Below are 27598 nucleotides of genomic sequence, written 5' to 3' on the forward strand. Positions count from 1 at the left end.
CATTATCTCATGGTTGAAAAGAGAGGAGAGCGGGGCTGGGCTGGTGGTGGTGGGAGAGGTCAGGGTGGCTATTAAAGGGGAACAGAGACGTGAGAGTCTGTCAGAAGCCAGAGGAACCCGTCGTGAACCAGGATGCCTGAACCAGCTAAAAAAGCAGGTAAACAGCGCCGGGCTCCGTCGTGGAGAACGTCAGAGACATTGCTGGTACTAAAGTACCGTTTGATGAATACCACAGGACAAAGCATCATATTATTTCTCAAAATTATGCATGTCTTGTATTGTGGTTTAAAATTCCTTCATTACTACAAACAGTATTTATCGTTTAAAATGTATTTTTCAGATGTTTTTACATGTTAGGTTTTTCCTAATCTTAAATGAAAAATGAGAAAATGTGCAGTATTTATCATTTAAAACAACACTTTTATGTTTACAGGATGTTGTATTTTTCCTAGTCTTAAATGTGTTATTACATGGCAGCTTGAGAAAATGTGCAGTATTTATCATTTACCATCCCAGTCCCCCAGTGCACAGTGCACTCTGGTAAAAATGATATGTGACTGGATGTGACACGACAGCATCCATGTTGTGTCGAAATCAGTGACCAATTGGAGGCTTTTTCTGCCCACTTTACATCTCGGTGTGGTGCTGCCGGAGGCCCAGTGGCCGCGGTGACTCTGCGCTGTCCGGCATCCACGCAAGTGGGTCCATACAGTCGAAGCGGGGTCCCTCCGTGAATCACGGTTATGCCCAGAATGTGGCCTGTAAGGACAGCTGATGTGCTATTTACATCATTACATCACCCCGGCTGATGATACAGAATGGTGGCGACTGGGATTCGTGCAAAAGAGAAAATCCTACACATGTTCCCCAAGGAGCGCTGCACAGCGATATAATAATTATAGATAAAAAAATAAAATATTGCTTAAAAACAATACTTCTTGTGGACAATGAGCTGGAATATATGCAATAACAATAGATGGCGCCAAAGAAGATTTTTTTTAAAAAGGTACTTTCATTTGTTTTGTATAAAAAAGTTGGGGCAATTTAGTATCTAAATGATAAAGTGAAGTGATTGTCACTTGTGATACACAGCAGCACAGCACACGGTGCACACAGTGAAATTTGTCCTCTCCATTTAACCCATCACCTTGGTGAGCAGTGTGTGGGGACGGTGCTTTGCTCAGTGGCACCTTGGCAGATCGGGATTTGAACCGGCAACCTTCTGATTACGGGGCCGCTTCCTTAACCGCTAGGCCACCACTGCCCCGGGCCAAATGGCACGGGATGCTGGACGCGAGGCAGAGGACCGGGCCACGGTGAAGCATTCCGCTCGTTGATTTACTCGTACGTGTTGGCCAGCGGCGCGATGCGACCCCTGATGAGATTCTGATCACACAGGTCACCCATGCGAGAGTCACGCTGCCTCGCATGGATCAAGTGCCACCGAGAACAGCAGCCCGTCACAGAACTATTCCTTTCATACTCAACGTGCTGCAATCCAAATGAGGGTCGTTGGGGCCGGGACTCACCCAGGGCGGGGCACCGGCCCACCGCACTTTCACGTTTTTCAAAATCATCGTCGGGAGTTGGAAATTGTTTTCCCCAAATGCACATATTCATTTCCCAAACACTTCAGGCGGCCCGGACAGAGATGGCATTGCCGGCGCGCATGAATCTGGTGGACAAGTGCGGTGGGCGGCCGCCACTGCTGGCGGGAGTGGCATCGCCGAATGCATTCCATTCTTCCAGTGCTTTCTCGACTACTGAAATAGACCCCGACTAATCCCACCCCCTTCCCCCCCGAACTACCTGCAGCCTGGCGCTGCGGCGCACATGCGTTCTATATTTACTGTCCGGCGCTCTATCTGTGGGGAGGTCGGCGCAGTGCATGGGATGGCGGGAATTAACATGGCTCCCCTGTTGATGATCGCGCTGGCCGTGAGATTAAACAAAATGAAACACTCCTGAGTTTTGCCGTCGTTTAAAAGGCATCACTACGGCTGAAAGTGCCACCAAAATGATGAAACATGAATCTAAAAGTCAACCTTTGTGTGGTGTGGTCAACATTGTCAAACATTGATATGAATCCCAGCCGGCTAGATTATTCATAAAGAGCCGGTCCAGGGGTCTGAAGCTAAAAAGTGAAAGTGAAGTGATTGTGATACACGCGGTGCACACAGTGAAATGTGTCCTCTGCATTTAACCCATCGCCATGAGCGAGCAGTGGGCGCCATGACAGGCGCCCGGGGAGCAGTGTGTGGGGACGGTGCTTTGCTCTGTGGCACCTCGGCGGACCGGGATTCGAACCGACAACCTTCTGATTACGGGGCCGCTTCCTTAACCGCTAGGCCACCACCGCTATTCGTCGCCATGGGAGCAGGAGAGCGTGGCGAGAGAAGAACCATTTTCTCTGGCTTCCCAGATGACCTTCCTCGCTCATTTGTCAGACGAGGTGTGGATTCGTTCTCTGGTTACAAAGACCCAGCTGCCTGCTGAGTCGGTTCGCACATGAAGGATCTCTGGCTGAAGGTGTTGAGCTGACGTCAGTCAGCTGCCAGGCCTGGTTCGCGGTGAGCCTTCTGGAAATCGAGTAAAACCTGTCGTTATTCGTCCACAGCGGACGACAGGTCTACTTACGTGATTCCGCGTCAGAACTGAATGCTTATAATAGCGGGCGGTCTGTACTACGGTTATTCCTTTATTCTGCCATGCGGTCCCAGAAAACTCCAGGAACACACTCCATGTCTTATTCTGACTCCTCCCGCCTCTCCCAGTCTCCCCCTTCTCCAAGAAGCCGAAGTCTCAGGAGGCGGAGCCCGGTGCCGCCGTCGTGTTCGAGGCCGAGACCGAGAAGCCCGACGCCAAGGTCCGATGGCAGCGGGATGCTAAAGACATTTCCGCCGGCGATAAGTACGAGATTACGGCAGAGGGTGGCAGACACTCTCTTGTCATAAAGAACGTCACCAAGGAGGATGCAGCGAGCTACTGTGTGATCGCAGGAGGGTCAAAGGTCAAATTTGAACTAAAGCTTAATGAAGGTGGGTGGGGTTCGCCCACGCTTCCGAATGTTCCTGCCAGCCAGTAACCGCTAGGAGGTCACCAGCCGTTCTAACCAATCACGAAGAAGCACGGCTGCTCCACTGGCCCCTACAGTCAGTCAGCAGCCAGACACACTTGTGCTCGGGTGGCATGTTAATGATGGAGATAGCGGCTAAGGGCCAGCACTTGTGTGGACTGGAGCAACTCTAACCTCACACCTAACGCAGATGACCTTCATCCCCTCCCAGCAGGCACGGGCGGGGTCAGGACAGAATGGGGACGGGGCATCTGACCAAAGATAAAGCTCGCGCTCATGGAAACTTGATAAGCCGTCGTAAACGCGAGTGTCATTCACTCTGGGCAGCAGCAGGGGGGAGACAGAGGAATGAATATGATGTTTGGACGGGACAGAGACATAATAATACTGAATACAAATAAGGAAATGACTGAAATAGTGCTAGACCTTCAAGACCTTCAAGACCTTCAAGACCTTCCTCTTTAAAGAATATTTAGATTAAATTGTAATTTTCTTGTTGTCTAACTTTGTGTACAGAATCTACAACAGAGTGAATAAAATAGATGTATTAATTGTTGGGGTCCTAGTGAACCGGAATTGATCTCTTCATCGATGGTAACTTGAAAGCACGTTGTAAGTCGCTCTGGATAAGGGTGTCTGCCAAATGCCATAAATGTAAATGTAAATGTAGTTTAATGGTACATATACAGAAATGCTGACTGTGTCCCTGCTAAAAATGTTTCTTACTGAAAAGTGAGCTGAAGATGAACTGATGTCCAGAGGGTACATTTGTATTACAGATTTGTGTAATAATTTGTATTGTATAATTGCTATATTGTGCAGCACCGTCTGGATGAATATGACCTTCATGGTAGACAAAAACCTTCCGGTCTCTTGGTCAGAAAAAGTTTCAAAATTGAAGTTTGATGCCCTATGAAACAAGTCCAGTCAATGAAGGGTGTCCCACTTACGTTTGGGGAAAACATGGAGGAATACCTCTCCAGATATTAAGGAAGGTGTGGTAGTAGCCTAGTGGGTAACACACTCGCATATGAACCAGAAGACCCGGGTTCGAATCCCACTAACCACCACTGTGTCCCTGAGCAAGACACTTAACCCTAAATTGCTCCAGGGAGACTGTCCCTGTAATACTGATTGTAAGTCGCTCTGGATAAGGGCGTCTGATAAATGCTGTAAATGTAAATGTAAATCATGCTCAGAGAAAGTTTCATGGGTAGAGGTAAGAATGGCAACAAATTCCAGATGGAAACATGTCACCTTCAGCAAAAACATGTCAAAATCCACAACTGAATACCCCAAGAGGTGCACGCTGAAGGTTTAGCCCTGGCTCTCGCTTTCTACTGACCTCATGAAAATTTGTGCAGAGATCTCAGAAGAGAGACACATGCAAGAGGGCCCAAGAACCTTGTAGAACTGGAAGTCTTTTGCCAGGACAAATGGGTGAATACAAGTGAATAAAACCTTTGCTGATAAGTTCATCTTCTGCTCATCTTACATTTACATTTACAGCATTTATCAGACGCCCTTATCCAGAGCGACTTACAATCAGTATTACAGGGACAGTCTCCCTGGAGCAATTTAGGGTTAAGTGTCTTGCTCAGGGACACAATGGTAGTAAGTGGGATTCGAACACGGGTCTTCTGGTTCATAGGCGAGTGTGTTACCCACTAGGCTACTACCACCCTGTTCTTCTGTTCTCTAGTGCCTTAACAGTGCACAGCTCTATTCACAGATGAAGGTCAAGGTCAGGCACTTTGTCTTCGCCACCTTCTCCACTTGCACTCTATAAATGGTGTAGGACATCTTTACTGTACAGCGCTCTAGATCATCCTCCACGTTCCTGGTGTCCCACAACCTGCTGTACCTGCATGCTCGCTGCTGAGGCGCCCAGTGCAGACAGCTTCCAGACTAACTGAAGTTCTGCGTGTCCACCAGTGAAAAAGAAAGAGGACGCAGTGGAGGCAGCCCCGCCCGCGGATGCTCCCTCCACTGTTCCTGAGTCCACCCCGGCCCCAGCGGACGCCCCAGCGGCCCCTGCGGCGGAAGCCAACGGCCACGGTCCCGAACACGATGGAGATGAGCGTGAGGCCCGCATATCTCGAGTATCATTGTGGTTTTGAATTAGAGACAGCGAGGACACCTCTCTCTCTCTCTCTCTCTCTCTCTCTCTCTCTCTGTTTACTCCGTAGGTCGTCCGTCCCTTGCTGACAGTCAACCGGACACGAGGCAAGACCTGACCGGACTCTTCACCGAGAGGCCCCAGAGCGGAGAGGTCACTGTAGGTCAGTGACTCTGACCTCACACACCACACACAGATGGCATAGAGGAGGTCACAACCATACAGAGAGATTTGTGCACCTGCTGCAGGCGAGAACATCACCTTTTTGGCGAAGGTGAACGCGTCGTCCCTGCTGAAGAAGCCCACGGTCAAATGGTTCAAAGGCAAGTGGATGGACCTGGCCAGCAAATGCGGGAAACACCTTCAGCTAAAGGAGACGTATGACCGTAACACGAAGGTCAGTGTTTTCACCCGCCGCGCGCTGTCCATCGACCTGTCCACGCTTATCTCCGGCCGCGTCGCAGGTCTACGCGTTCGAGATGCACATCATCGGCGCCAAAGCCAACTACGCTGGCGGGTACCGCTGCGAGGTGTCTTCTCGGGACAAGTTCGACAGCTGCAACTTCGAGCTGGCTGTACACGGTGAGGAGCGCTGCGGCCTCGTCTTCGCGAAACGCTCGTCTTCGTGCACGTGAAGCAGCCTGTGTGATCCGTGTTTTCCAGAGGCCCGGGCCGTGGAAGAGTTCGACATCCGCGCTGCTTTCAGGCGCACGTGAGTTCAACACCCCCCCCCCCGTCTCTAGTTCTAGTCGGGTAAACGCGTAGCCATTGGCTGGGAGGCTCGTTAAGTTGGAAAGAGAAACAGAGATTTAGGGAAGGCCCTCGTCTCCGGTCTTCTGATGCCTTTTGGGGAATTTTGTGATGAGACTGTTAATGTTTTGGAAACTTGTGGAACTTCATCAGGAGCGCGGCGGGTGCTATAAAGAAGAAGTCTGGACCAAGTTGCAGGTAGTGACGGGTTTGATGCAATCGAAGGGGCCGTATTCTCTGCCTAAGGATTTAGTGGCGTCCGTCTGTCTGTCTTTCAAACCCACTAAACCTCAGAGCATCGGAGAATACGGACCTCCGTCCACTGTCTCCTTCAAACTCGGCCGCAGGGGGAGAACCGGACGGCCTGATAATCCATAATTCATAAAACGGCCTGAGATGATGAATCCCATTTCTCTACCTGCTGACTGAGGCTTGGACAGAAACAGTGGAACCAACTGCACAAACATGACCCCCGTAGTGTGGTGGGGTGCACCGCGACGCGCAGGCCTCGGGGGATGGGGGGAGAGGTGCATGATGGGAATGGGAAATGGCACTGTGGTCCTGCCCCTCAAACAAGTGATCCTCTCAAATCCCGAACAGCACGGCGACGGACGCCACTTCCACGTCCGATTAACAGCTGCCGTCTTGCAATAACTTTGTCCACGTTGGTGTCTTTGAAATGCAAACACACGTTTGATCCACTCAGGACCGGGTTGGGTGTGGATTTCAAAAGGGACTTTATCCAGGTAATTGGGATCACCTTGGATAAAACCTCCTTACGGAATGACTGACATACGCAAACACGAATTAGCCACAAAATATAATTAGCATCATGCTGTATGTGGATGTTAGAATGCACTTGCAGGCCCTCTGTAACGATGCAATGCTGTATACCGGCTAATAGACACCACATAAGGAGCGATCGGTGTGATCATTGTGCTTATGCGGGTGTTTATGTCGTGGTTGTGCCGCACGCAGACGTTTCCGGCAGGCTTGTGAGATACAGCGTATTGCATTTGCCAAGAATGTGAGAGTGAAACACGGCTTGCTGTTCTGGTTCACAATTAACACGAGGACGCCGATTCTCAGTTAGATGATGGTTCTTCTTTTACCGATTTGCATCAGGTTTTGGAAAATTTTCAGGCATACTGAACCATTGGATAAGCACTAAATATTTTACATTCAGTATTAATTCATCTTCATATTAATGGATCAGTAGTAAATTTGCAATGGAGCGCTGATACATGGTCCCATGGTCTCTGATAATAACCCCAGAAGAGGTGGTACAACCCCTGCCAAATACACAAATCAGAAATGTTGGTAAAAAGTGTGTCTGCATTGTGAAAGCTCATTTGGTCCATGTGTGTGTGTGTTTGGTTCTGGTGAGCAGTAGCATAGACGGAGGCGATGAGGCCGGAGAACTGGACTTCAGTGCCTTGCTGAAGAAGAGGTGAGTCTGGTTCCACGCGGCCAGAATACACGTAACCGTGAGATGTACTTTGTAAGATGTACTTTGTGAGATGTAATTGTGAAACACTGCCGCACGGCACACGGTGACACAACGAAACGTGTCCTCTGCTTTTAACCATCAACCTTGATGGTGAGCAGTGGGCAGCCATGACAGGCGCCCGGGGAGCAGTGTGTGGGGCCTCAGTGGGAATCTTCTGATTACGGGGCTGCTTCCTTAACCACTAGGCCACCACTGCAGTATGCTTACAGACTCCATCTGCGGCAAGATACCGTTTAGAATTAGTTCTGCTTCATACGCTCCACTGTAAATGTGAATGACAGGCAATAAATGTTGCATATTGATGCAGAGATGCTATTTGCCAACTGTACTATTTAAGTTGGGATGTTGCTCATTTTGGGTTATATTATAATTTATAAATTGTATTAATAAAATATGTTTAATATGTACTTCAAAATTGTTATGGAAACATAAGGCAATTCTGCAATTCTGTAATGCAATACATTTGGGGCAGAATATTCAGTATTCACCCATTACTTTACTTTTTTGCACAACCCTTCACACTACACACACCATTAACTGTGAACAATATTTAAATGTAGTAATGCTGACTGTGTTTTTGTATTTCACATTCTTCGTTTGGGTGATGCTGTGTCCGCAGAGAGTAAGTTTAATGTCATTTAATAGCATTAATAACACGCACGAGCCCTAATCTTAATTATCTAGGATTACACCGATTACACCTCAGTTCATTACCCTACAAACATATCCAGCAACCCAAACTAACAACCAGCATTTTGACCTTTATGTTGGAGGGAGACGATTTGCATTTAATGATCTGGTAGATGCTTTTAATGAAGTGGACATTGTAATAGTAGAATATCATGTTGTAAAATATAGCACAGCACAATATTGCATGATGTTTTTTGGGCATTGTGACATGAAGCTCCGTGGCATGCCGTGTAGGGACCTGTTTGTTTTTGTGAAGGTGTGCATTAACGTGTTTTGCGGTTTGTCTTGCCATGCCTGCGTCTGAATGAGTGCAGCAGTTTATTTAAAGCTTCTCCGCGGTAAGTCCGTTCGCCATCTTTGCTATTAATATTTCGAATTGTTGTGGGCAGTTTTTTGTTCTGTGATAACCATGGGATTAACCTGATAATCATATAAAAATTTCTGGGTAATTGTAGTGTGACTGCTGATGATGTGCATTCATTACTATGTGTTCCTGTGTTAGTTGTTAGCGTGTTCTGCATTGTGACCCCTGTTCTCCACGTTAGTGCCGTGCAGATCAGCACCGAGCCAGACGTGGACGTCTGGGACATCCTCCAGAGCGCCAAACCCAGCGAGTACGAGAAGATCGCCTTCCAATATGGAATCACTGACCTGCGTGGCATGCTGAAGAGGCTGAAGAAGATGAAGAAAGAGGAGAAGAAGAGTACAGGTGTGTGGTCCTATTGTCCCAACAAGCACCGAGGCTTTATTACCTAGTCAAAGTCAAAGTCAATTTATTGTCAATTCTGCCACATGTACAGGACATACAGAGAATTGAAATTGCGTTACTCTCAGACCCATGGTGAATACAAGTAACATTAAATACAAACAGTAACATTGAATACAACAATAACATTAAATACAAGGATATAAAAATAGGCATAATATATGAAAACACAATATACAAATAAGGGCACATGGTGGAGAGTGCAAACCACGTAACCAATGCGAACAATGTAGTGCAACAGAGCTTGTAAAGTGTAAAAAGTGTCAGAGCAGTCTTGAAACTGACTGAGTAGTGTGAGGTAGAAACGTTTGTGGGGCAGAAGAGGGGAGTGAGGGGAGTGGGGGCAGAGCCGGGAGAGAGTTAAGCTTCCTGACAGCCTGATGGGTGAAGCTGTCCTTCAGTCTGCTGGTCCTGGCCTCGAGAATCCGCAGTCTCCTCCCTGATGGCAGCAGGCTGAAGAAGGTTTGCATTGGGTGGGTGGGATCGGCTGCTATGCAGAGGGCTTTTCTGGTGAGGCGTGTGCTGTAGATGTCTTGGAGGGAGGGGAGAGGGACACCGATGATTCTCTCAGCTGCTCTGTCTATGCGTTGGAGAGTTTTATGGCAGGACGCATTGCAGGCTCCAAACCACACAGTGATGCAGACTACTTCCCCAGACGACTAGGTCTGGGGAAAAAAAAAAAAATGTATGTTTTGATATTATTGTTACTATAGAGCCACATGGGTAGATATGTGGTCTCCAGGATTGTGATTTCGATTACAGGACTTTGTGTGGGTGGAGTTTGCATACTCTCCCCTTGTTTGCGTGGGTTTCCCCAGGGTTCCTCCGGTTTCCACCCACCATCCAAAGGCAGGCATTAATACTCAATTGGTGTGTGTATGTGAGTGGATGGTTCATGTGTGTGCCTGCAGTCCTGGGTGAGTCTCCAACCTGCGGCCACTGTCCCGGGAGGGGCTCCGGCAACCGCAACCCTAACTAGGACGGGATTAAGGAAAGTGAGCGAGGGACTGTTACTATAGTCACCGTACAGCTCCGAAAAACATAATTAATGTATTATAAGGCAGTTAGATTTGACTGGAAGGGTCGGTATCCATTTAACATAAACGCATGGGAAAACAATTTGTTCAGTATCACTCAGTGCGTTTGGATTAAGGACCCAACGCTGTTCATTCATGCCATGCCTCAGCAGCGGGGTACGCTCGCCCTCACCTGTTCTCCAGGCTGTATTCAGCGTGTGAGAATGCGTGGCGTAGCCTGGAAAGACTTCCAGTATAAAAGCGGAGCTCGAAAGCAGCTGCTGTCTCCGGAGTCTCCACAGTGCACGGCAGACCTTTTAAATGTATATCTCTGTACGTTCCGCCACGGTGGCCGGCTGCGGCGGCTCGGGTTTCTCACTGGGCCGTCTTTGGACACACAGCCTTCCTGAGGAAGCTCGACCCCGCCTACCAGGTGGAGAAGGGCCACAAGATCAAACTGGAAATTGAAGTGGCCAATCAGGATGCAGAGGTGAAATGGCTGAAGAACGGTCAGGAGATCCAGCCCTCGGGAAGGTAAAGGTTGCTGATTGGTCAGAAAAGTGCATTGTTCTTCACAAATTCCAGATATTCATTACAATGGCAGTACATATCCTGCTAGATTTACACAGTGTTTCATCCTAATAAAAATGATTAAATTTGGCATTGTGTAGTGGATATAATGAATGTTGTGGTCCTGGAGAATGATATTTTGATATTTGTGTATTGTTGAGATGACAATAAATCACTACTTACTTACTTACACTGCATTATGAATGAGCAACCATTAAATTGTATATCATTTTATGTTTCGTGGTTTCTGGTATGCACTGATTGGTGAAATAGAATTAAAATGTCGAGTCAATTCTGATTATTTTAATTCTCTGTCCTTCTCTCTGGACGTCTGGACCCTGGCGATGACTCCCGCCTGCAGCAAGTGAGTGGATCCTGTGGCCTTCTGCATGAAAGCTCTCTACCTGAAGGCCTGAGGCCTCGTCACTGGAAGTCATGGGGGTGGTATTAGCCTAGTGGGTAACAGGTTCAAACCCCACCTACTACCATTGTGTCCCTGAGCAGGACACTTAACCCTGAGTGTCTCCAGGGGGGGACTGTCCCTGTAAATACTGATTGTAAGTCGCTCTGGATAAGGGCGTCTGATAAATGCCGTAAATTTCTTCGCTTGACTTCGTGCACGCGTCATCGGAACGGAGAGCGCGGTGCGTCGACAGCTCCGGCTCGAACCTTCGCCTTTGTGATTCACCCATTCCATTTTGAAGGCTGCCATTATGCTGGCACCCCGCTGTCACCCTCCACACCGGCTCCCAGACAGACATCAGAAGGAGCGGAATTGTCTGAAAATAGCACCCCCGTGGCATTGTAGCGCAGTTTCTTAAGCACGCGGTCCGGCGCGCTCGGCGGGTGCCAAGCATGGTAAGCGATGCTATAGCACTAAGCCTGAACACACTGTAAATATTTCATGAGGGGAGAGCAGCGGTATGTCTGTATTACTCACTCTATTTACGTCCGTTTGACGTCACGGGCCTTCTGTTTTACTGTTGCCATGACAGCCAGGCCCAAGGAGGATCCTCTCGGAGGGCGCGAGGGCACATTAAAATGCAGATGCTCCATTAGAATATTCCATTTCATCCGAAGGGCGCAGGGAGCAGGGTGTTGTTTCAAAGAACGGGTCATGGAGCAGTCTTTCTAATCTTCCTGCGAAATCCCAACGGCTGAGCTGTTCCAGGCCGAGTGTGAGATTCGGAATACTTTCAGGCCCTCGTTAAAGTGTTCTGTCCCCATCTGGTGCACGAGAACGGCACAGCAGAGGGGAAACTGTGTGCTCGGATGCCGTCTCACTGCGCGTGTGTGTGATCCTCAGGTACATCTTTGAAAGCGTGGGCAACAAGCGCTACCTCACCATTACCCACTGCTCCCTGGCCGACGATGCGGCCTACGCCTGCGTGGTGGGAGATGAGAAGTGCTTCACGGAGCTCTTTGTCAAAGGTACCAGCAGGGCCGTGGCGCCGAGCTTCTCAGTTCCTCCCGACGAAACAGCTTCTGCTATAAATATACAGAAAACATGGCAGATGTACCACTTTTTTATTTATGTTTGCTAATGACAGAAATATTAAAATGTGAAGAGGAGGTTCTGTTCAAGTTTTATTATTGCCAATCTCTCCCCGACTTCCTCCTCCAGAGCCCCCGGTGTTAATTACCCACGCCCTGGAAGATCAGATGGCCATGAAGGGAGAGCGGGTGGAGTTCGAGTGCGAGGTGTCTGAGGAGGGAGCTCTTGTCAAATGGTACACTCACACTTAACCGCTTGCCCACCACTGCCCCAGTCTTTCTTAGTTTGAATTTGACAGTGGTAGATGAATTATGTTTATGCTTCTATTCTGGCTGTCATTTATACAGCTTCAAATAAATCACAATTTGGCACTGAGCAAGGTTCCGGTTTTTGGACGACGTTTGCCGAGGACTCATTTTCCTTCAACTGACATTCCCCACATGTCCAGCAGATGGCATGTGTGTACCTTGCTGCACCTGTCCCCACAATGCTGCTGCCCGGTCCCAGCCGCTCAGATGGGCCAACAGAGAGCCGTGCGTGAAGGCTGGCACGGCCGTGGCTGTATATCTCCTGGTGGCATAAGTGATCGCTGCCAGGGAAAGGTCACGGCAGCCTTTTAACGCCTCTGTTGTGTCCTTTGTCGGAAAGTTGGGCCAAGTTTATGCTGGCTTAGTTTAAATAGGAGCAGCCGAGGCGGGTGACGCTGGAGCAGGAGGGTCTCGGGTGTCAGGGTGGCTCTGGTTCGCAGGGAAACTCTATGCTGATATGTCTCTGTTCACTACCCCTGGCATTAAAAAAAAGCCACTCACGATGGCCCCATGCAAATGACACACATACTGTCACTTACTGTGCTTTGCAAGTAATCTACATTCTGTTTGCATTTTGCACAGAATCACATAATAAGTATATTCTAACTTCAGCTCATTAAATCTTTAATATAGAAAGGTCCAGTTATGTATGGATTTAAATTTTTTTCTCAAATACCGGTTGAAAAACAATACAGAAGACCAGTTACTATTTCCCAATGTAATAAATTAAGTAATTACAGTAATTAAAAAAGATTTTGGAAAAAAATATTATATTATGAAAAGAGTTATATTATTATGCCTCAACATTTTTATAGTTCCACAATCAATTGTGACTGCACTGTGTACGCATTATATGATCATTTGTCTGTGGACCGCTTACGGCGGTTTTTACTGTGGGGCTGTGGGTACAATCATCAATGAACGGCTCGATGAAAATGCCATAAATCATACCAGGTGACCATCATCTCCACATCGTCCCCACAAGTCCCCACGTTTTCATGTAAACTGAATTTCAGGGTCATCTGTCTTCTGTAGTCAAGCAACTATCTGCATGCAGGGAGAAGGACGGCGTGGAGCTGACCAGAGACGAGTCTTTCAAGTACCGCTTCAAGAAGGATGGCAAGAAGCACTACCTGATCATCAACGAGGCCAGCAAGGAGGACTGTGGCCACTACTGCGTGAAGACCAATGGGGGGGAGTCGATGGCGGAGCTCATGGTGCAGGGTAGGGAGCTGCATTGCTACACACGGCCGTTGACAACAGCACACTCGTTTCGGTTTGGGAATCATCCATGGTGACGACTCGATGGAATTCTACGCGATAAATCAGCCGAGAGCTCTCGTCTGGCCAAAAGGTTTTTTTAAAGGGGTCAGGGTTCGGCCATCAGCAGCGCCCCTTTTCAAGTCAAGGCTGCCTCCTGTCTCGGTTTTGAAATACACCCCGACCGACAGGCCGGCCGATCAGAGCCTCCCGTAGCCGCTAGTCTACCCAGTGGCCCTGTCATTCAAATTTCTCACCTCCGTCCCACACTGGACACATGACGGTTGTGACTCACGTCCACCTGCCAAGGTCACATGGCCAGCGGGGCCCAGGGGCCGGATATAGATAGGCGCCGTGGCCAGTACAAAACGTTTCTCCTTTCGTTTTTTTTTGCTCTCTCTCCCCCATTCTAAGAGGGTGCATCGGGGTAATTTGGATGCCGCCTCCCTCTCTCTGTGCCTCTGTGAAGAGGGATGCCAGCCTGTGCCAGCTGATACTCCCTTTATCCTCCTGGGGCATCAGATCAACTCTCTATCTCTCTCTCTCACACACACACACACACACACACACACACAGAGCACTGACCCAGGTGGAACTGTAGAAGTGTGCCCTCTTCAGAACCCCCAAAACATTCTAGAAGGGACTACTGTGTTTTGGGTATTGTTATAATAATTTAATAAAAACCACTTGTAGATCCATGTACAGTTACACAATTTGCACAAGAATAATTCGCATTAAATAGTAAATAATATGTATTCTAATATATAAATAATACGTATTTGCTTTTCTTTATATTCTTCAGTAATCTGCTCATCAACTTTGAATCTGAATTGCAATTGTTAAAACCTTCATTAGCTTCATATAGAAAAATGAAAAGATCTTACAAAAATGCTTAGCAATCATACCCACTATAACAATATAATAATATATACATAATATAATAACAACACAAGGATATACAATATAATAATAACAACACAAGGAAGGTTTTTAAGAGTCAAAACAGGAGGGTTAAATAGCATCAGTGGCTCTAAGATCTTCCCCTGCTTGGTGGGATTGAGTTGATCTGAGAATCTAATCAGCAGCTCCTCATGTCATCCAACCAATTACGGACCATAATATCTTGTTTTTGCTGCTTTCTTTGACCTTTGACCTTTAACCCTGCAGAGAAAGAGCTGGAGGTTTACCAGAGCATTGCGGACCTGTCTGTGAAGGCGAAGGACCAGGCTGTGTTTAAGTGTGAGGTGTCTGACGAGAATGTCAAAGGCATCTGGTACAAGAACGGCGTGGAGGTGCAGCCTGACTCCCGCATCCACGTCTCGCACATCGGCAGGTCCGAGTTCCTGTGTTACCAGAAGGTCAAAACCTGCAACATGATTTTGATTATCTCAGTACGAAAGATCTCTGTTACTCTGACAGGATCCACAAACTCACCATAGACGACGTGAAACCGGAGGACGAGGGCGACTACACGTTTGTTCCAGAGGGTTACGCCTTCAACCTCTCAGCCAAACTCAACTTCCTGGGTACATATCTTACAGCCCAGGGCACATTTATATACGTATATTATTCTATTCTACTCATATCATTCTATTCTCTTCTCTAACAGAGGTGAAGATTGACTATGTTCCTCGCCAAGGTACAAATTATCTGGAAGCGGTACACTGACAGCTGAATGGCTGGAAATCAATTCCAACTTCCTCGCCCAGATCCTCCCAAGATCCACCTGGACTGCATGGGACAGACGGCGGAGTCCACCATAGTGGTGGTGGCTGGAAATAAGCTGAGGCTGGACGTGCCAATCACTGGAGATCCTGCACCCACTGTGGTCTGGACCAAGTCAGAGAAGGTAGGAGAGGAAATGTGGGATTTTAGATCTTGAACGCTGGCCATCTTGGCCTGTTTACTCGGACTTGAGTCAGGTTTTAATGTCGGTTCCCATGACAACAGCCTTCATCCGGCACGGATCTCACACAGGTAGGAACTCAGGGGTGACAGCCCCAGACACCCCTGCTGTCAGTAGGTTTCTCTGCAGACGTTCCTTCCGGGCCCGGCTGTTTTCCCTCAGGCCCAGCTCACCTCAGAGTATAATACATACATGCGATGCCACACGCACCACGTGATGTGCATCAGTGGGCCGTTCTGTAAACCACAGACCACCCCACTCCTGTATTTGGGAAGGTAATGGAGTGTGGACGAGGTCACAATCCTGAACAATTAATGAGCCCTGAAATTACATACAACGCATAACACAAAAGGTTACTCATGGCCATATTACTTATTTACCTGAAAGACTGTTGGCCGGAGTTGCGTTGGTCCGTGCTTATGGACCTTGGGGTGGCGTCGTGGGCCTGAGAGGCGAGGTCTGCAGCCGGACCCGTCCCTCTTCTACCAGCTTGTCGGCAGCACGCTGCTTACGCTCCACCCTGGGCCGGGGAGTGGCTCCACTGTCTCTCTCTCTCTCTCTCTCTCTCTGCTTGCTGTGTATGTACTATGTTGTTACACCAATGTGCACAAGTGGCCTCGGCAAAGACGTATTTGAACTGTGCACAGCTCCCTCTAAACATTTACATTACATTTACATTTACAGCATTTATCAGACGCCCTTATCCAGAGAGACTTACAATCAGTATTACAGGGACAGTCCCCTCTGGAGCAACTTAGGGTTAAGTGTCTTGCTCAGGGACACAATGGTAGTAAGTGGGATTCGAACCCGGGTCTTCTGGTTCATAGGCGAGTGTGTTACCCACTAGGCTACTACCACCCTAAACCGCCCCCCCCACCCCACTGCTGCATAATTACATGTGTGGCGCTGCGTCTGTCTGCGCCGATGTGCTTATGGCTCGCCGCCCCTGCTCTGCTCTGCTCTGCTCTGCTTGTGTAGGACAGGGATAAGGCAGCGGACGGGCAGGAGCCTGAGGAGCCGGCGCGCTCGTGGTGCATGAAGGACGGCGAGGTGAGTACGGATCCTGCGGAGGCCTCCTTCCGGCCCCCTGGTTCCCTAGCGACGCGGTTCTGGGCTGCTTTGCACGCGTTGTTCCCCCGGGCCGGGCCAAGTTCACAGTAGAGGACGCTCAGTTGCCACCTGCTCACTTTTTCTGCTTCACGCAGCGCAAGAAACAAGTGGCACAGATTTTACTCACGTCACGAAACCCTTAATTTCGTTTAATTTACGACACGAGTGGGCAGAGCTCATCGGACGCGGTCATAATGAGAGTGACCTAGTCACCGGCTGTTGAACCCTGTTGATCCCAGGGAACTGGCGAGCTTGGTGGTATGTAGATGAGAGACGTGTCACCGCGACTTCAGGTTCAGAGTGAGGGCAGGTGACGCCGTGGGGTGACACAGAGGTGATTATGAATCCCTGTGTGTGTGGGGGGGTGTTTTAGGTGATGTCAGACACTGACGGGCGTGTCCACGTGGAGAGCACAAAAGGCCACTGCATCTTCACCATTGAGGGGGCGGAGCGTGAAGATGAGGGCGTGTACTCTGTCATCGTGCGGAACCCTGCAGGGGAGGACACTGCTGACATCACAGTCAAGGTTGTTGGTAAGAGATTTCAACAGTCTGTCCAGGATAACAAAATCTATTCCAATTAAACATATTACGGTGCTCACAGCAATCTTACACCAACAAATTAATCACCTTAAATTTACCAATTCATCCCACATTTTGCTAATATTGTGACCAACAGCCATAATATCTCGAAAATTCAGTACAGAAAAATACATCGAAAAAAAAATAAAGTCGGACAACTGATAGAGATGCGGTGTGGAACAGGCCTCAGTTCTGGGTTCTTTCACCCTTCACTCACAGTGGTAGGTGATAATCACCGTGCCCTGATTACAACACGTCACCACTCCGGACCCAGGAGTCTAAATTTAAGCCCCAGCGTGTCACAGCACCAGAATGGATGGACATTATATCCTGCATGTTCGTAGCACAGTGTACCTGTCATAATAAAGTGGGACCATCAAAATATACCTGCGTGTGACCGGGATGGAGCTTTTTAGGAATAATTCTTGAATAATTCTCCCATAGATGTGCCTGATCCTCCCCATGCTCCCAGAATCCTCAGCGTTGGGGAAGACTCCTGCATTGTCCAGTGGGATCCTCCCCTCTTCAACGGCGGCTCACCAGTGCTCGGTGAGAATACGGGGTGCGGTTACGAAAGCAGAATCCCCAAATCCTCCTCCGCGTTTCATTCCAGCCACTCGGATTTGCTAATTACCGCAATCCTTCAGTCGGACAGTAGATCCCATCGCCGGGAACATTTGGCCAAGGCGCCGTGTTACAGGTGTCACCATCCGAGCTGTTCAGTCCCCGCATGGTGACCACTCTGCCCTTGAATTGCGAACCGTTACCTTACACCCGGGCACTTCTCCACACCAGGTTACGTGCTGGAGAGGAAAAAGAAAAAGAGCTACCGTTGGATGAGGCTGAACTTTGACCCCTACAAGGAGACTACCTATGAGGCCAAGCGAATGATTGAAGGTGTGCCCTACGAGATGCGTGTGTATGCGGTAAATGCCATTGGAATGTCACGTCATAGCCCCGCCTCCCAGCCTTTTGTGCCAGTTGGTGAGTTGCAAATATTTTTTTTATTTTGTTTACAAGAACTTTTGTATATACATATGTAAACGTATATATGTGTGTGTGTGTGTGTGCTACTGCCATGCTTCGTGGTAAATGACCAAGTAAGGTGTGCTCTGCGTTACTTGTTAATTGTTATCCTGGTGTCAGGTTACCACTGTATGCAGGTCATGTGACCTACTGAGGGTCTAAAAGAACTACTCTCCTAGTAGATGCTTTAAAGGAGAAGGGACCTTCTGGCTCTCCGTTTCGTTATAGTCGGCTGTCGTTGTTGTGACAGGGCCAATGATTGAGTTGTCCGGATGAACCCACAAACCAGGTGATTATGAGACGGTCTTTGACATCCTCCTCTATAAACCAAGGCTCACTGGCAGGGCCGTGCAGAGACCTCTAGAGGGGCAGGGGGTCAATAAAAAAAAAAAAAGATTTGCAAGACAACTATATTTATAGCAAAATATGTTAAATTATATTAACCTGATGTTGATAGGACCATTCCATCAAAAAATCTCCAGACTGTATCCTCAAAACAAGACATGGAATCATACATCATAGTTTACATTATACTGTATCCATACTGTATGCTCATGTGGTACGTCACGTAAAATCAAACAAATATGCAACTTTAGTCTTCTTTTGAATCTGACCTAACTATACAAATCTACATATTTGAAGTGAAGTGATTGTCATTGTGAAACACTGCAGCACAGCACACGGTGACACAACAAAATGTGTCCTCTGTATTTAACCATCACCCTTTAAGCGACCTTAAATTGCTCTTCGCCATGTGTGCCACCGGCACCAGTGCACCTCATCAATGCCTGTGGCTGATGTCACTGATTGGCGTCAGTGATGTGCTTAAACTAATCGATTAATATACGATTATTTCACAAATTGTGGACTGAAACGTTGTTAGGAAATGTTCGTGTCTGTACTAACCCTCTCCAAAGGGCCATTTATGGGCTCGAGCCCCAAAATCAGTCCGCTCTGCATGTGCCTGCCCTCCGGACACGCCGCCAGCTGGAGCCACCGCTGACCACTGCGCTGCCTCCACTGATCACTTTACCCAACGGGAGAGCAGAGGAGTGCGTGTGGGAGGGTGTGTGTGTGTGTGTGTGTGTGCGAGTGTGTGCGCGCACTCATGCAGAAGGAGTGCAGCCAACCACTGCGGTCACATTTAGCCACCTTGCAGACCGACGGAGGCAGCAACAGTAGCCTCAACTGACCGCTGGAGTCAAGATGACCAAGCCCATGCTCCCCAAAACGGCCGAGAAAAAGCCAGCCGAGGAGGTGCCTGCCGACGGGCCTCCTAGCAAATCTGAAGCGGAACCAGAAGAGCCTGCGCCTCCACCTCCTGAAGATCCTGCACCCGAGGCCGCCGCCGAACCTGCTGCAGCAGCCGAAGAGGCTTCAGGGGGGGTCCCGGCGCCCGAGGATGCAGCTCAGCCGACCGAGGGGGCACCACCAGCCGAGGGAGCACCACCAGCCGAGGGAGAACCTCCAGCCGATGGAGAACCTCCAGCTCCGGATGCAGCTTCCACTGAACCAGCTCCAGCTCCGGAGCCCGAACCAGAACCGGAGCCTGTTGGCAGTAGGGCTTACGTTTAAACCTCTTTGTGTGTGGGCTGCTACAAGGGTCATGTAGTGCTGACCCCTCTTGTCTCTTTTGCTTTCTCCGCATTTATTCCTTCCCGTTCATAGATGAATTACGATCAGAGCGGTGCACCGCCGGTCCGGCTCCAGTCTTCGTTGCGTTTCAAAGTGAAAAGGTGCAGGCAGGGGCCGTGGACGCATTCCACGCATGTCTGTGCTATTGTTGTCCTTGTAGCACGTCGCTCTGTTCCCACTTCCAAACTAGCACACACATGTGCTCCGGCATGCCACCATATCAGCAGGAACAGGACAGCGCACCCCCCTGCGGCCGAGGCTACGGCATCGTCTTCTGGACGATCTCGCTGTTGCGATGACAACCGTCTATATTCTGTCCTGGGCGTTCCATTTCAGTGTTGCACTGTTTAACCCTGTTTTTTTTTTTTTAAAAAGAGATTTCACGTTTGACGGGGAGACAAAGGGCCTCCATAAAATATATCCTGTCAGGCGGTAATCAGGCCAGCCACACCTTGCTGAAGTGGAAACCGGGAGCTTTAGCTTGAGTCCCACAGCTTAGCGCCCTATTGTAAACTGCTGTCAGGCCTGGACTCAGCAGCGTCCAAGATTATGGGGGGCTTGGAGAGGGGCTTTCGTATGAAGGTTGAGTGGAAGGTGATGCTGATAATATTTCAGGACTTTTAAAGTTTTATTGAGCCCCCCCCATAGTTTCCATGGTTCCTCACCATGGTGATAGTGGGTGTTTTAATCTGATGTTTATGGCGCATGGTTACAGGTTGCAACTAAATCAACAAATCTGCATTTGAAATATAAAAAGGTCACCTTAATTAAACCTACTATAGGTCATATATTGTTTATGCCATAATATTCTGTTTTTAATGCATCACATTTTAATGCACCACAATTTTCTATATATTATCCTACATACACCCAATATGCAGTTGCTCATTTTAGAGATTTTATTACATTTTCAATTCACTTAGTGTATTAAAAGTAAATGAAGTGATTGTCATTGCGATACACAGCAGCACAGCACACGGTGCACACAGTGAAATTTGTCCTCTGCATTTAACCCGTCACCCTTGGTGAGCAGTGGGCAGGCATGACAGGCGCCCGGGGAGCAGTGTGTGGGGACGGTGCTTTTCTCATTGGCACCTCAGTGGCACCATGACGGATCGAGATTCGAACCGGCAACCTTCTGATTATGGGGCCACTTCCTTAACCGCTAGGCCACCACTGCCCCTGTCACTGATTCACTCAGTAATAATTAAAAATTATATTTGTGTTTATTACAATATTACTATAAATATTGCAATTCATCTGTTGTGCTTAATTTTTTAATTTACTTTGACTACGGATTTACTGATTTAATACTAATTTTGGCCACTAGAGTCATGGTCACCATGATCAGAGTCAGTAGGAGGTGCTTGGAGACTTTATCAGGTTGCTGTTCAGGATTCCCCTGGAAAACACAGTTTTGTTAATATAGCCTGAAGAGTGAGTTAGAGCGAGTTACTCATGCATGTACAGTGATTTGGATCATTTTTTTCCCCAGGGAATCAGTACATCTGTTAACGACTCGAACATCACTATTGTGAATGAAGTCAAGACCCTTGGCCAGTTACTGTGAAATATATTGCACTACAACAGATAGATAGTATTATAGTGGAATAACCACTTCCTGTGATGCACTTCCTGCACTTCCCCAGCTCCCAGCAGCGAGCCGATAGCCCTTTGTGTTGATGACATCAGTGACACAACCATCTCCCTGAAGTGGAGGACCCCGGAAAGGCTTGGTTCCGCCAACCTGGATGGCTACAGCGTGGAATACTGCAAAGAGGGCTGTGAGTGTCCATCCCAGTGTGTGGAAACAGCAAGAGGCTGGAAACCTAGGCTGGTCATGTAGTTACAGCTTGTTTATGGGGATTCCTCGTAGCAGCCAGAGCAACCAATCTGCAGTAGTAAACACCGTTCTGAGTTGGTCCTAATGTCATCTGAATTCCTAATCTATGGATCAATAGGTTCACATGAATCTGAAACCAAGAGCTTCTTATCTAAAAAACTTTTATAATCTTCATCCAGGACTGGTTCCACAGGGGCAGCCTGATTAAAAAAAAAAAAAAAAGATTCTAACTCTCGCCTAAGGCCAGAGAGAGAGAGAGCAATGCCTGGGTGAAGAAACTACATATACCCATTTATCAATAATCAAGCTCTAATTACAATTACATTTACAGCATTTATCAGACGCCCTTATCCAGACTTACAATCAGCAGTTACAGGGACAGTCCCCCCTTCGAGACACTCAGGGTTAAGTGTCTTGCTCAGGGACACAATGGTAGTAAGTGGGATTTGAACCTGGGTCTTATGGTTCATGGGCGAGTGTGTTACCCGTTAGGCTACTACCACGTTCCTACCTAATTCTGCACTTTCTTTAATGGTTGGTAGGAAACAAATGTATAATCAGATCTGTATTTGTAAAATGGATGCAAAAGCGTCTCTCTCTCCTCCTGGGCAGCGGACGAGTGGGTCTCGGCCTTCGAGGGACTGACCGAGCGAACGTCGGTGGTCATCCGTGACCTGCCCACGGGCGAGAAGATGCAGTTTCGCGTGCGGGCGCACAACATGGCCGGGCCCAGCGCCCCAACCTGCCTGGCCCAGCCAGTCACGATCCGCGAGATCATGCGTGAGTGTCCCACCGGCCTCCGAATCCAGAGCAGCAGAAATAACGGGGCTCTTTGCTGATGATTTTCACGCTGCTAAATTAGACCAGGCACGCGTTCAACTATTCTGATACGGATTTGCAGATGGAACAGTTCAGGGCTGCATGCTATCTGCTATCTGTGTCTTGCATAGGTCAAGTTCTTTTTAGTTCTTTTTTTTTTAAAAAAACAGTTTAAAAGGGGGAGGAGCCTGGAGGCATGATTGACATGATTCTCACAAACTTCTCCGTGCACTTTTCCCACTTTCGCCACAATTTCCAGCCTTCCTGTACAATAATTGAGGGTGTATCTGTGGACGGCACAAACGTGAACACGCCCACTAAACTAGTGAAAATGCTTCGTTCGACAATGACATTGAAAAGTCAGATCACATGTCAAATTGGTGGCACACTGGACACGTCCACTATTTGCACTTACACGGCATCAGCCCTCAGCTCCAGAACTGAATTCTCACGATGCAGATTCTAGTTTAGTTAGTAGGCCTCGACAGGTTTGATTTAATGGACGCGTGTACTAATATGTTCTTTTCCCACAAGGTGACCATACCAAGCTGTCCACTCCTCATCTTTAAAAAGGTCCAAAGCAGCATATCGCTTACACCTAACCCCCCCCTTACTCCTCCGGCCGTTCCTCAGAAGGGGGTCTTTGACTCGCCCGCCCTCCCCAGCACACGGCTGATTATCTTAATGGGTGCCGAGCGATCGGATACTGTGCACGAGGACAGGCTGTGACTGCGCTAAGTGCTCCCCCAGGAGAAGACGGTGTCTGTAGAGAACCTCCTGTTCCTCCCACAGTCTTGTTCATTTGCTCTTTTCTCCCCCCCCCCCCCCTGCAGAGCGTCCCAAAATTTGGCTTCCTCGGAACTTGCGGCAGACCCTCATCAAACGAGTTGGGGAGACGGTCAACTTAGTTATTCCTTTCCAGGTGAGCTACCTGGACCTCTGCAGGTGTTTTTTGGGGGGACAACTAATGCACCCAGGGACGGGACCAGAGTCAGTGGTTACAGGAGGCGAAGTCCTCCTCTCCGTGCACCCGATGGGATGCGGCATCTTCATCGCATCCCTCACTGAAACCGGAGCTCGGCTCTTGACATGTTGACGTGTTGATCTGAAGGAGTAAAGGTCCCCCTTTACCCCCCCAGAGCTCTATAAATACACAACCAGGGCAACCGTATGCAGGAGTCTGACCGCCTGGGCCCCAGCCATACTCCCGCGTGGAGGTTCACCGGGACTTGTGCACGTATGAAACGGCGGGTATTTAAAGTGTCCAGAGGCTATCGCATGGCCTGGTCTGTCATCTGGGGGACGTACGAGAACGACTGGCATCCATGTCGAGGTTTAGGTCAGAGCTATGTGTAATACAGGGATGCACTGGGAATGTGCTATTTCTACGTTTGATGTTCATTGATATTAAGTTGTCATCTGCATAAGTTGCATTTTTCCCATAATGCAATGTGTTGTGCCTCTGCTACTGTATGTGGCTACAGGGGAAGCCAAGGCCCAAAGTGACCTGGACAAGGGAAGGCGAGCCGGTGGACCCCAAGCAGGTCAACGTCCGCAACAGCGACACGGACACCATCCTCTTCATCAGGAGGACAGAGCGCAAGGACTCTGGGAAATATGAGGTGCAGGTGCAGATCGAGAACATGGAGGACCAAGCCAGCATCAGCATTCAGATCGTGGGTAAGACGTTCTAGAAGGAACCCCTGCAACTGGTCAGATTTCGTTACCGTAGCATAAAGCTCGGCTTATGACGCCGCTGTCCCCCTCAGACCTCCCAGGCCCTCCACTCAACCTGAAGATTGTGGACATCTGGGGTTTTAATGTTGCCCTCGAATGGAAACCCCCCAAGGACAACGGTAACTGCGAGATCACCGGCTACACCATCCAGAAAGCAGACAAGAAATCCATGGTGAGTACAGGTGGAGGTCATGGCTGCTCTGTGTCTTGGTCACGACGGACCCGCGTCCAGATCCGCAGTGCAGTCATGAACAATAGCCGCGGTCCCAGGGCAAATACGGTTAGCATTCTGGCCGTAAGCTCCACCGGGGAGGCTCTGGCCGCCACCTGCTGGACCCCCCCCCCACCCCAACAGGGTCCAGGCAATGCAGCTAAGCCCCCCAACTCCTGACTATAATTGAGAAATGTATGTACAGTATTCGGGAGATGGCACAACAGTGCGTGGATGCCCGGGGATTTATTAGCGGCCCATGTGGGGGGCCTGTGGGCGAGCAGAAATGCATTCTGGGCCCCCGGGTCCGTTCACCCTGAAACCGTTCCCTCGTGTCTGGGACGCTTGTTCCCTGTCAAGCAGGGCAGGCATGCCCTAATCTTAGCGCCACGGCCTTGTCCTGATTTAGGAGAGTCCAACCTGGTCCTTCTCCCATTGTGCTCTCGACAGGCAAAGGTTAGCCGCTAAATAAAAAGCGGTCGGTTTGGGTTTCGCCCTCTCGGCGCCATTAGGCCCAATTAATTTGTCCCCGTCCAGGCCAGCAGGCAGCAAGACGTGAGATTATCACATTTCGGCAAAACAATATCTCAAAGGGCGACCGGAGCGGCGCGGCTAAATATAAAAACCCCGTCCCCGCGTTCGGACGGGACTCATGCACGAGCCGCTTATCGGTATATCTGTGTCCACGGGCCGCATCATACCCTGTTCCCTGTTTCATGACCGCAACGACAGGAGTGGTACACCGTGTACGAGCAGTACAGGCGCACCAACTGCGTGGTGTCTGACCTCATCATGGGAAACGAGTACGTGTTCCGCGTCTACGCCATCAACATGGTGGGCAGCAGCCCCGAGCCCTGCTTCTCCAAGGACAGCGCCGTCATTCAGAAAACAGGTGACTTGCGAAAGGCCTCATCTGTTCATCTTCTGATCACCTAACAGACATTTTAACCAAGGCTATCCAGACCTTTGTATGACACAACGCATCCGCGGCGGAATCTAAACTTTTATATTTCATGGAATCTGCCCCTTTGTTAAATCAAACTTGCAAATTCCGGATCTGACTTCTAATGATTCCTGTTCCTGTGAGCAGAAATAAAAGCCTACTGGATGCTTGATCTGTAAAAAGAATGTTCACAATCACTCTCTTTCATGTTTCTTTGGTCGTAGATGGCAATTTCACGTTTGCAAATACATTCTTTAATCATGTATGATGTTATTGGCTGATTGTATTTAACGTGCTGCATTGCCAGGCATCGTGTACAAGCACCCATCCTATAAGGACCATGACTTTTCAGAAGCTCCCAAATTCACTCATCCCCTGGTGAACCGGTCGGTCATCTCCGGATACAACGCCACCCTCAGCTGCTCCGTCAGGGGCATCCCCAAGGTGAGCAGAGGACCCAGAGGTGAAAGGTCACTCCGTAATGAATGTAATCGGACCAGATCGCATGTCCCCCACAGCCTAAAATCACCTGGTACAAAAACAAGATGGACATCACAAACGAGGCCAAGTACCGCATGTTCAGCAAGCAGGGCGTCCTGACCCTGGAGATCCGCAAGCCCTGCCCTTTCGACGGCGGCGTCTACATGTGCAAGGCGGTGAACGACAGCGGCGAGGACATAGTGGAGTGCAAACTGGAAGTTCGCCGTGAGTAACGACACCTTATACCCGATGGGCTCCTTACGCCCTCTGCACGGCACCGGCCCTGAGGTGTGAGTGACTAATGTTTAAAGTTCTGAACCAGTATCCTGCACATTCCACAGAGCTGCTTTCTTCTGAAATCACATCGTGTGGATGAATGCATCTGCATTTCATAGTAAAATTCCTACATTTACAGGACATGCATTAAAACACATTATGCGAAGGGCTTGTGCATTAAGACTTCACGCTTGTGAATGCAATAGGGCAATTGCCCAGGGGAAAGCCTATGAAAAATAAAATAATTTTTAGCTGTGATTCTGGCATCTTGCTGCCACACGACAGGAACAGAAAAAGAACCACAATCACATTACCAGTCACAACATGACACGAGTCTTCATTTCATAGCTTATCCAGCACGCACACACATAATTTTCTCCAGAACAGGCGCTTGTTATTCGTATTTTGGAAAATTGCATCCTGACATTTTCAATTTAAACCATTTAACAAACTAGTTGTTCGCTCATTAACATCCCCCCATTACTTATGGAACAAGCACCCGATTGGTTGAGAACCTTTGAAGGTATCCCATGATGCATTTCATAAGGTTCAGTATGGATTGTTCGTGATCCATGGCTTCTGTTGTGTGTCTTTTAACACCTTTCACGCTGACTCCTGCCCCGCCCGCCCCCTCCTCCTCGCTCAGCTCGCGAATAAGACTGTCTCTGCTGAGGTAAGACCACCTAAACACCGCCGTAACCGATCCACTGCCTCACTGCCGCTCATAAAACATTTCATTACAAATTTTTTTTTTTTTTACTCTTGAGTAAAAAAAAAAAAAAAAAAAGCAACCTTGATTTGTCAAACACTTTTTTTTTTTTTTAATTCCTTTTTTAATGACCTTTAGCCCAAGTCGCCAAAGAAGAAGCCAAGAAGTGAGTGACCGCTGAAACTCAGCCAGGATCGGCGATGGTCCAGACTATGTATCATCGGTTTCCCTGTTTTCCATGTTGCATTTTCTTTCATCTAAGTTGCTTTTTTTTGCTGTTTGCCATTTCACACCCACTTCATATTTTTGTTGCTGTTGTTGTTGTTGTTAATTTATTTCATTGTTGCATTCATTGAATAAATAATACAGTATGTGGGATATGGCGCTCAGAAGTTTCCCCCCTCCCACTCTTCACATTTGATGAATAGCATTCTGATTTTGTGCTAAATAATAAAAAAATAAAAATAAAAAAAAAGTTGTGGCATACTTTCTAAGAATGAGATTTTTATTTATGATGACTTTATACCATAGAAAGTTCATAAAAAAAATGCTAATTCCTCACACCCAAAAAAGTTGTCTTAGGGTTTAATTTTATTGAAGTTTTATTGCAGCATGCTAAATGATTTCGATATGTATAAAGAACACGGCCTCTCAGCGTCAGGTCACGATCACCCGAGAGGTGGACGTGTCCAGGTGCAGTCGTGTGACCGAGGCAGGTGCGAGCTCCAGGGTCACGGCATCGTGCCAAGCCAGACATGCCAG

The 27598-nt window shown here is 48.4% G+C and overlaps 1 protein-coding gene across 6 annotated transcripts; it reads left to right on the forward strand.

The window, feature by feature from the left end:
- Positions 1-27322, forward strand: mybpc3 (myosin binding protein C3). 6 transcript variants are annotated; one of them, XM_028956998.1, is made up of 33 exons: positions 1-157; positions 5012-5158; positions 5266-5358; positions 5444-5592; positions 5660-5777; positions 5859-5907; positions 6099-6143; positions 7336-7395; positions 8075-8077; positions 8691-8854; positions 10329-10461; positions 10859-10861; positions 11804-11928; positions 12122-12227; positions 13358-13524; positions 14728-14893; positions 14980-15086; positions 15170-15199; positions 15270-15409; positions 15511-15537; positions 16445-16516; positions 16950-17109; positions 17602-17706; positions 17953-18141; positions 21468-21602; positions 22274-22441; positions 23314-23402; positions 23965-24160; positions 24250-24389; positions 25161-25320; positions 25679-25815; positions 25890-26076; positions 26975-27322. In XM_028956998.1, the coding sequence occupies exons 1-33, from the start codon at positions 133-135 to the stop codon at positions 27004-27006; spliced, it is 3627 nt and encodes a 1208-aa protein (XP_028812831.1). In that variant the 5' UTR covers positions 1-132; the 3' UTR covers positions 27007-27322. The 6 variants fall into 6 exon arrangements, with proteins under 6 accessions (XP_028812831.1, XP_028812834.1, XP_028812832.1 ...); XM_028957001.1 differs by lacking the exon at positions 16445-16516; XM_028956999.1 differs by lacking the exon at positions 15511-15537.
- The last annotated feature ends 276 nt before the right edge of the window (positions 27323-27598 follow it).

This window comes from Denticeps clupeoides, chromosome 16 (genome assembly GCF_900700375.1).
Source record: "Denticeps clupeoides chromosome 16, fDenClu1.1, whole genome shotgun sequence".
NCBI classification, from domain to species: Eukaryota; Metazoa; Chordata; class Actinopteri; order Clupeiformes; family Denticipitidae; genus Denticeps; species Denticeps clupeoides.

Bases quoted from the DNA above. Each gene is read 5' to 3' on its own strand.
- mybpc3 (XM_028956998.1), top strand. From the start codon at position 133: ATGCCTGAACCAGCTAAAAAAGCAG. The intron at 21,603-22,273 runs GTGAGTGTCCAT...CCTCCTGGGCAG, and splicing joins GGAATACTGCAAAGAGGGCT to CGGACGAGTGGGTCTCGGCC. The intron at 26,077-26,974 runs GTGAGTAACGAC...AATGACCTTTAG, and splicing joins GTGCAAACTGGAAGTTCGCC to CCCAAGTCGCCAAAGAAGAA.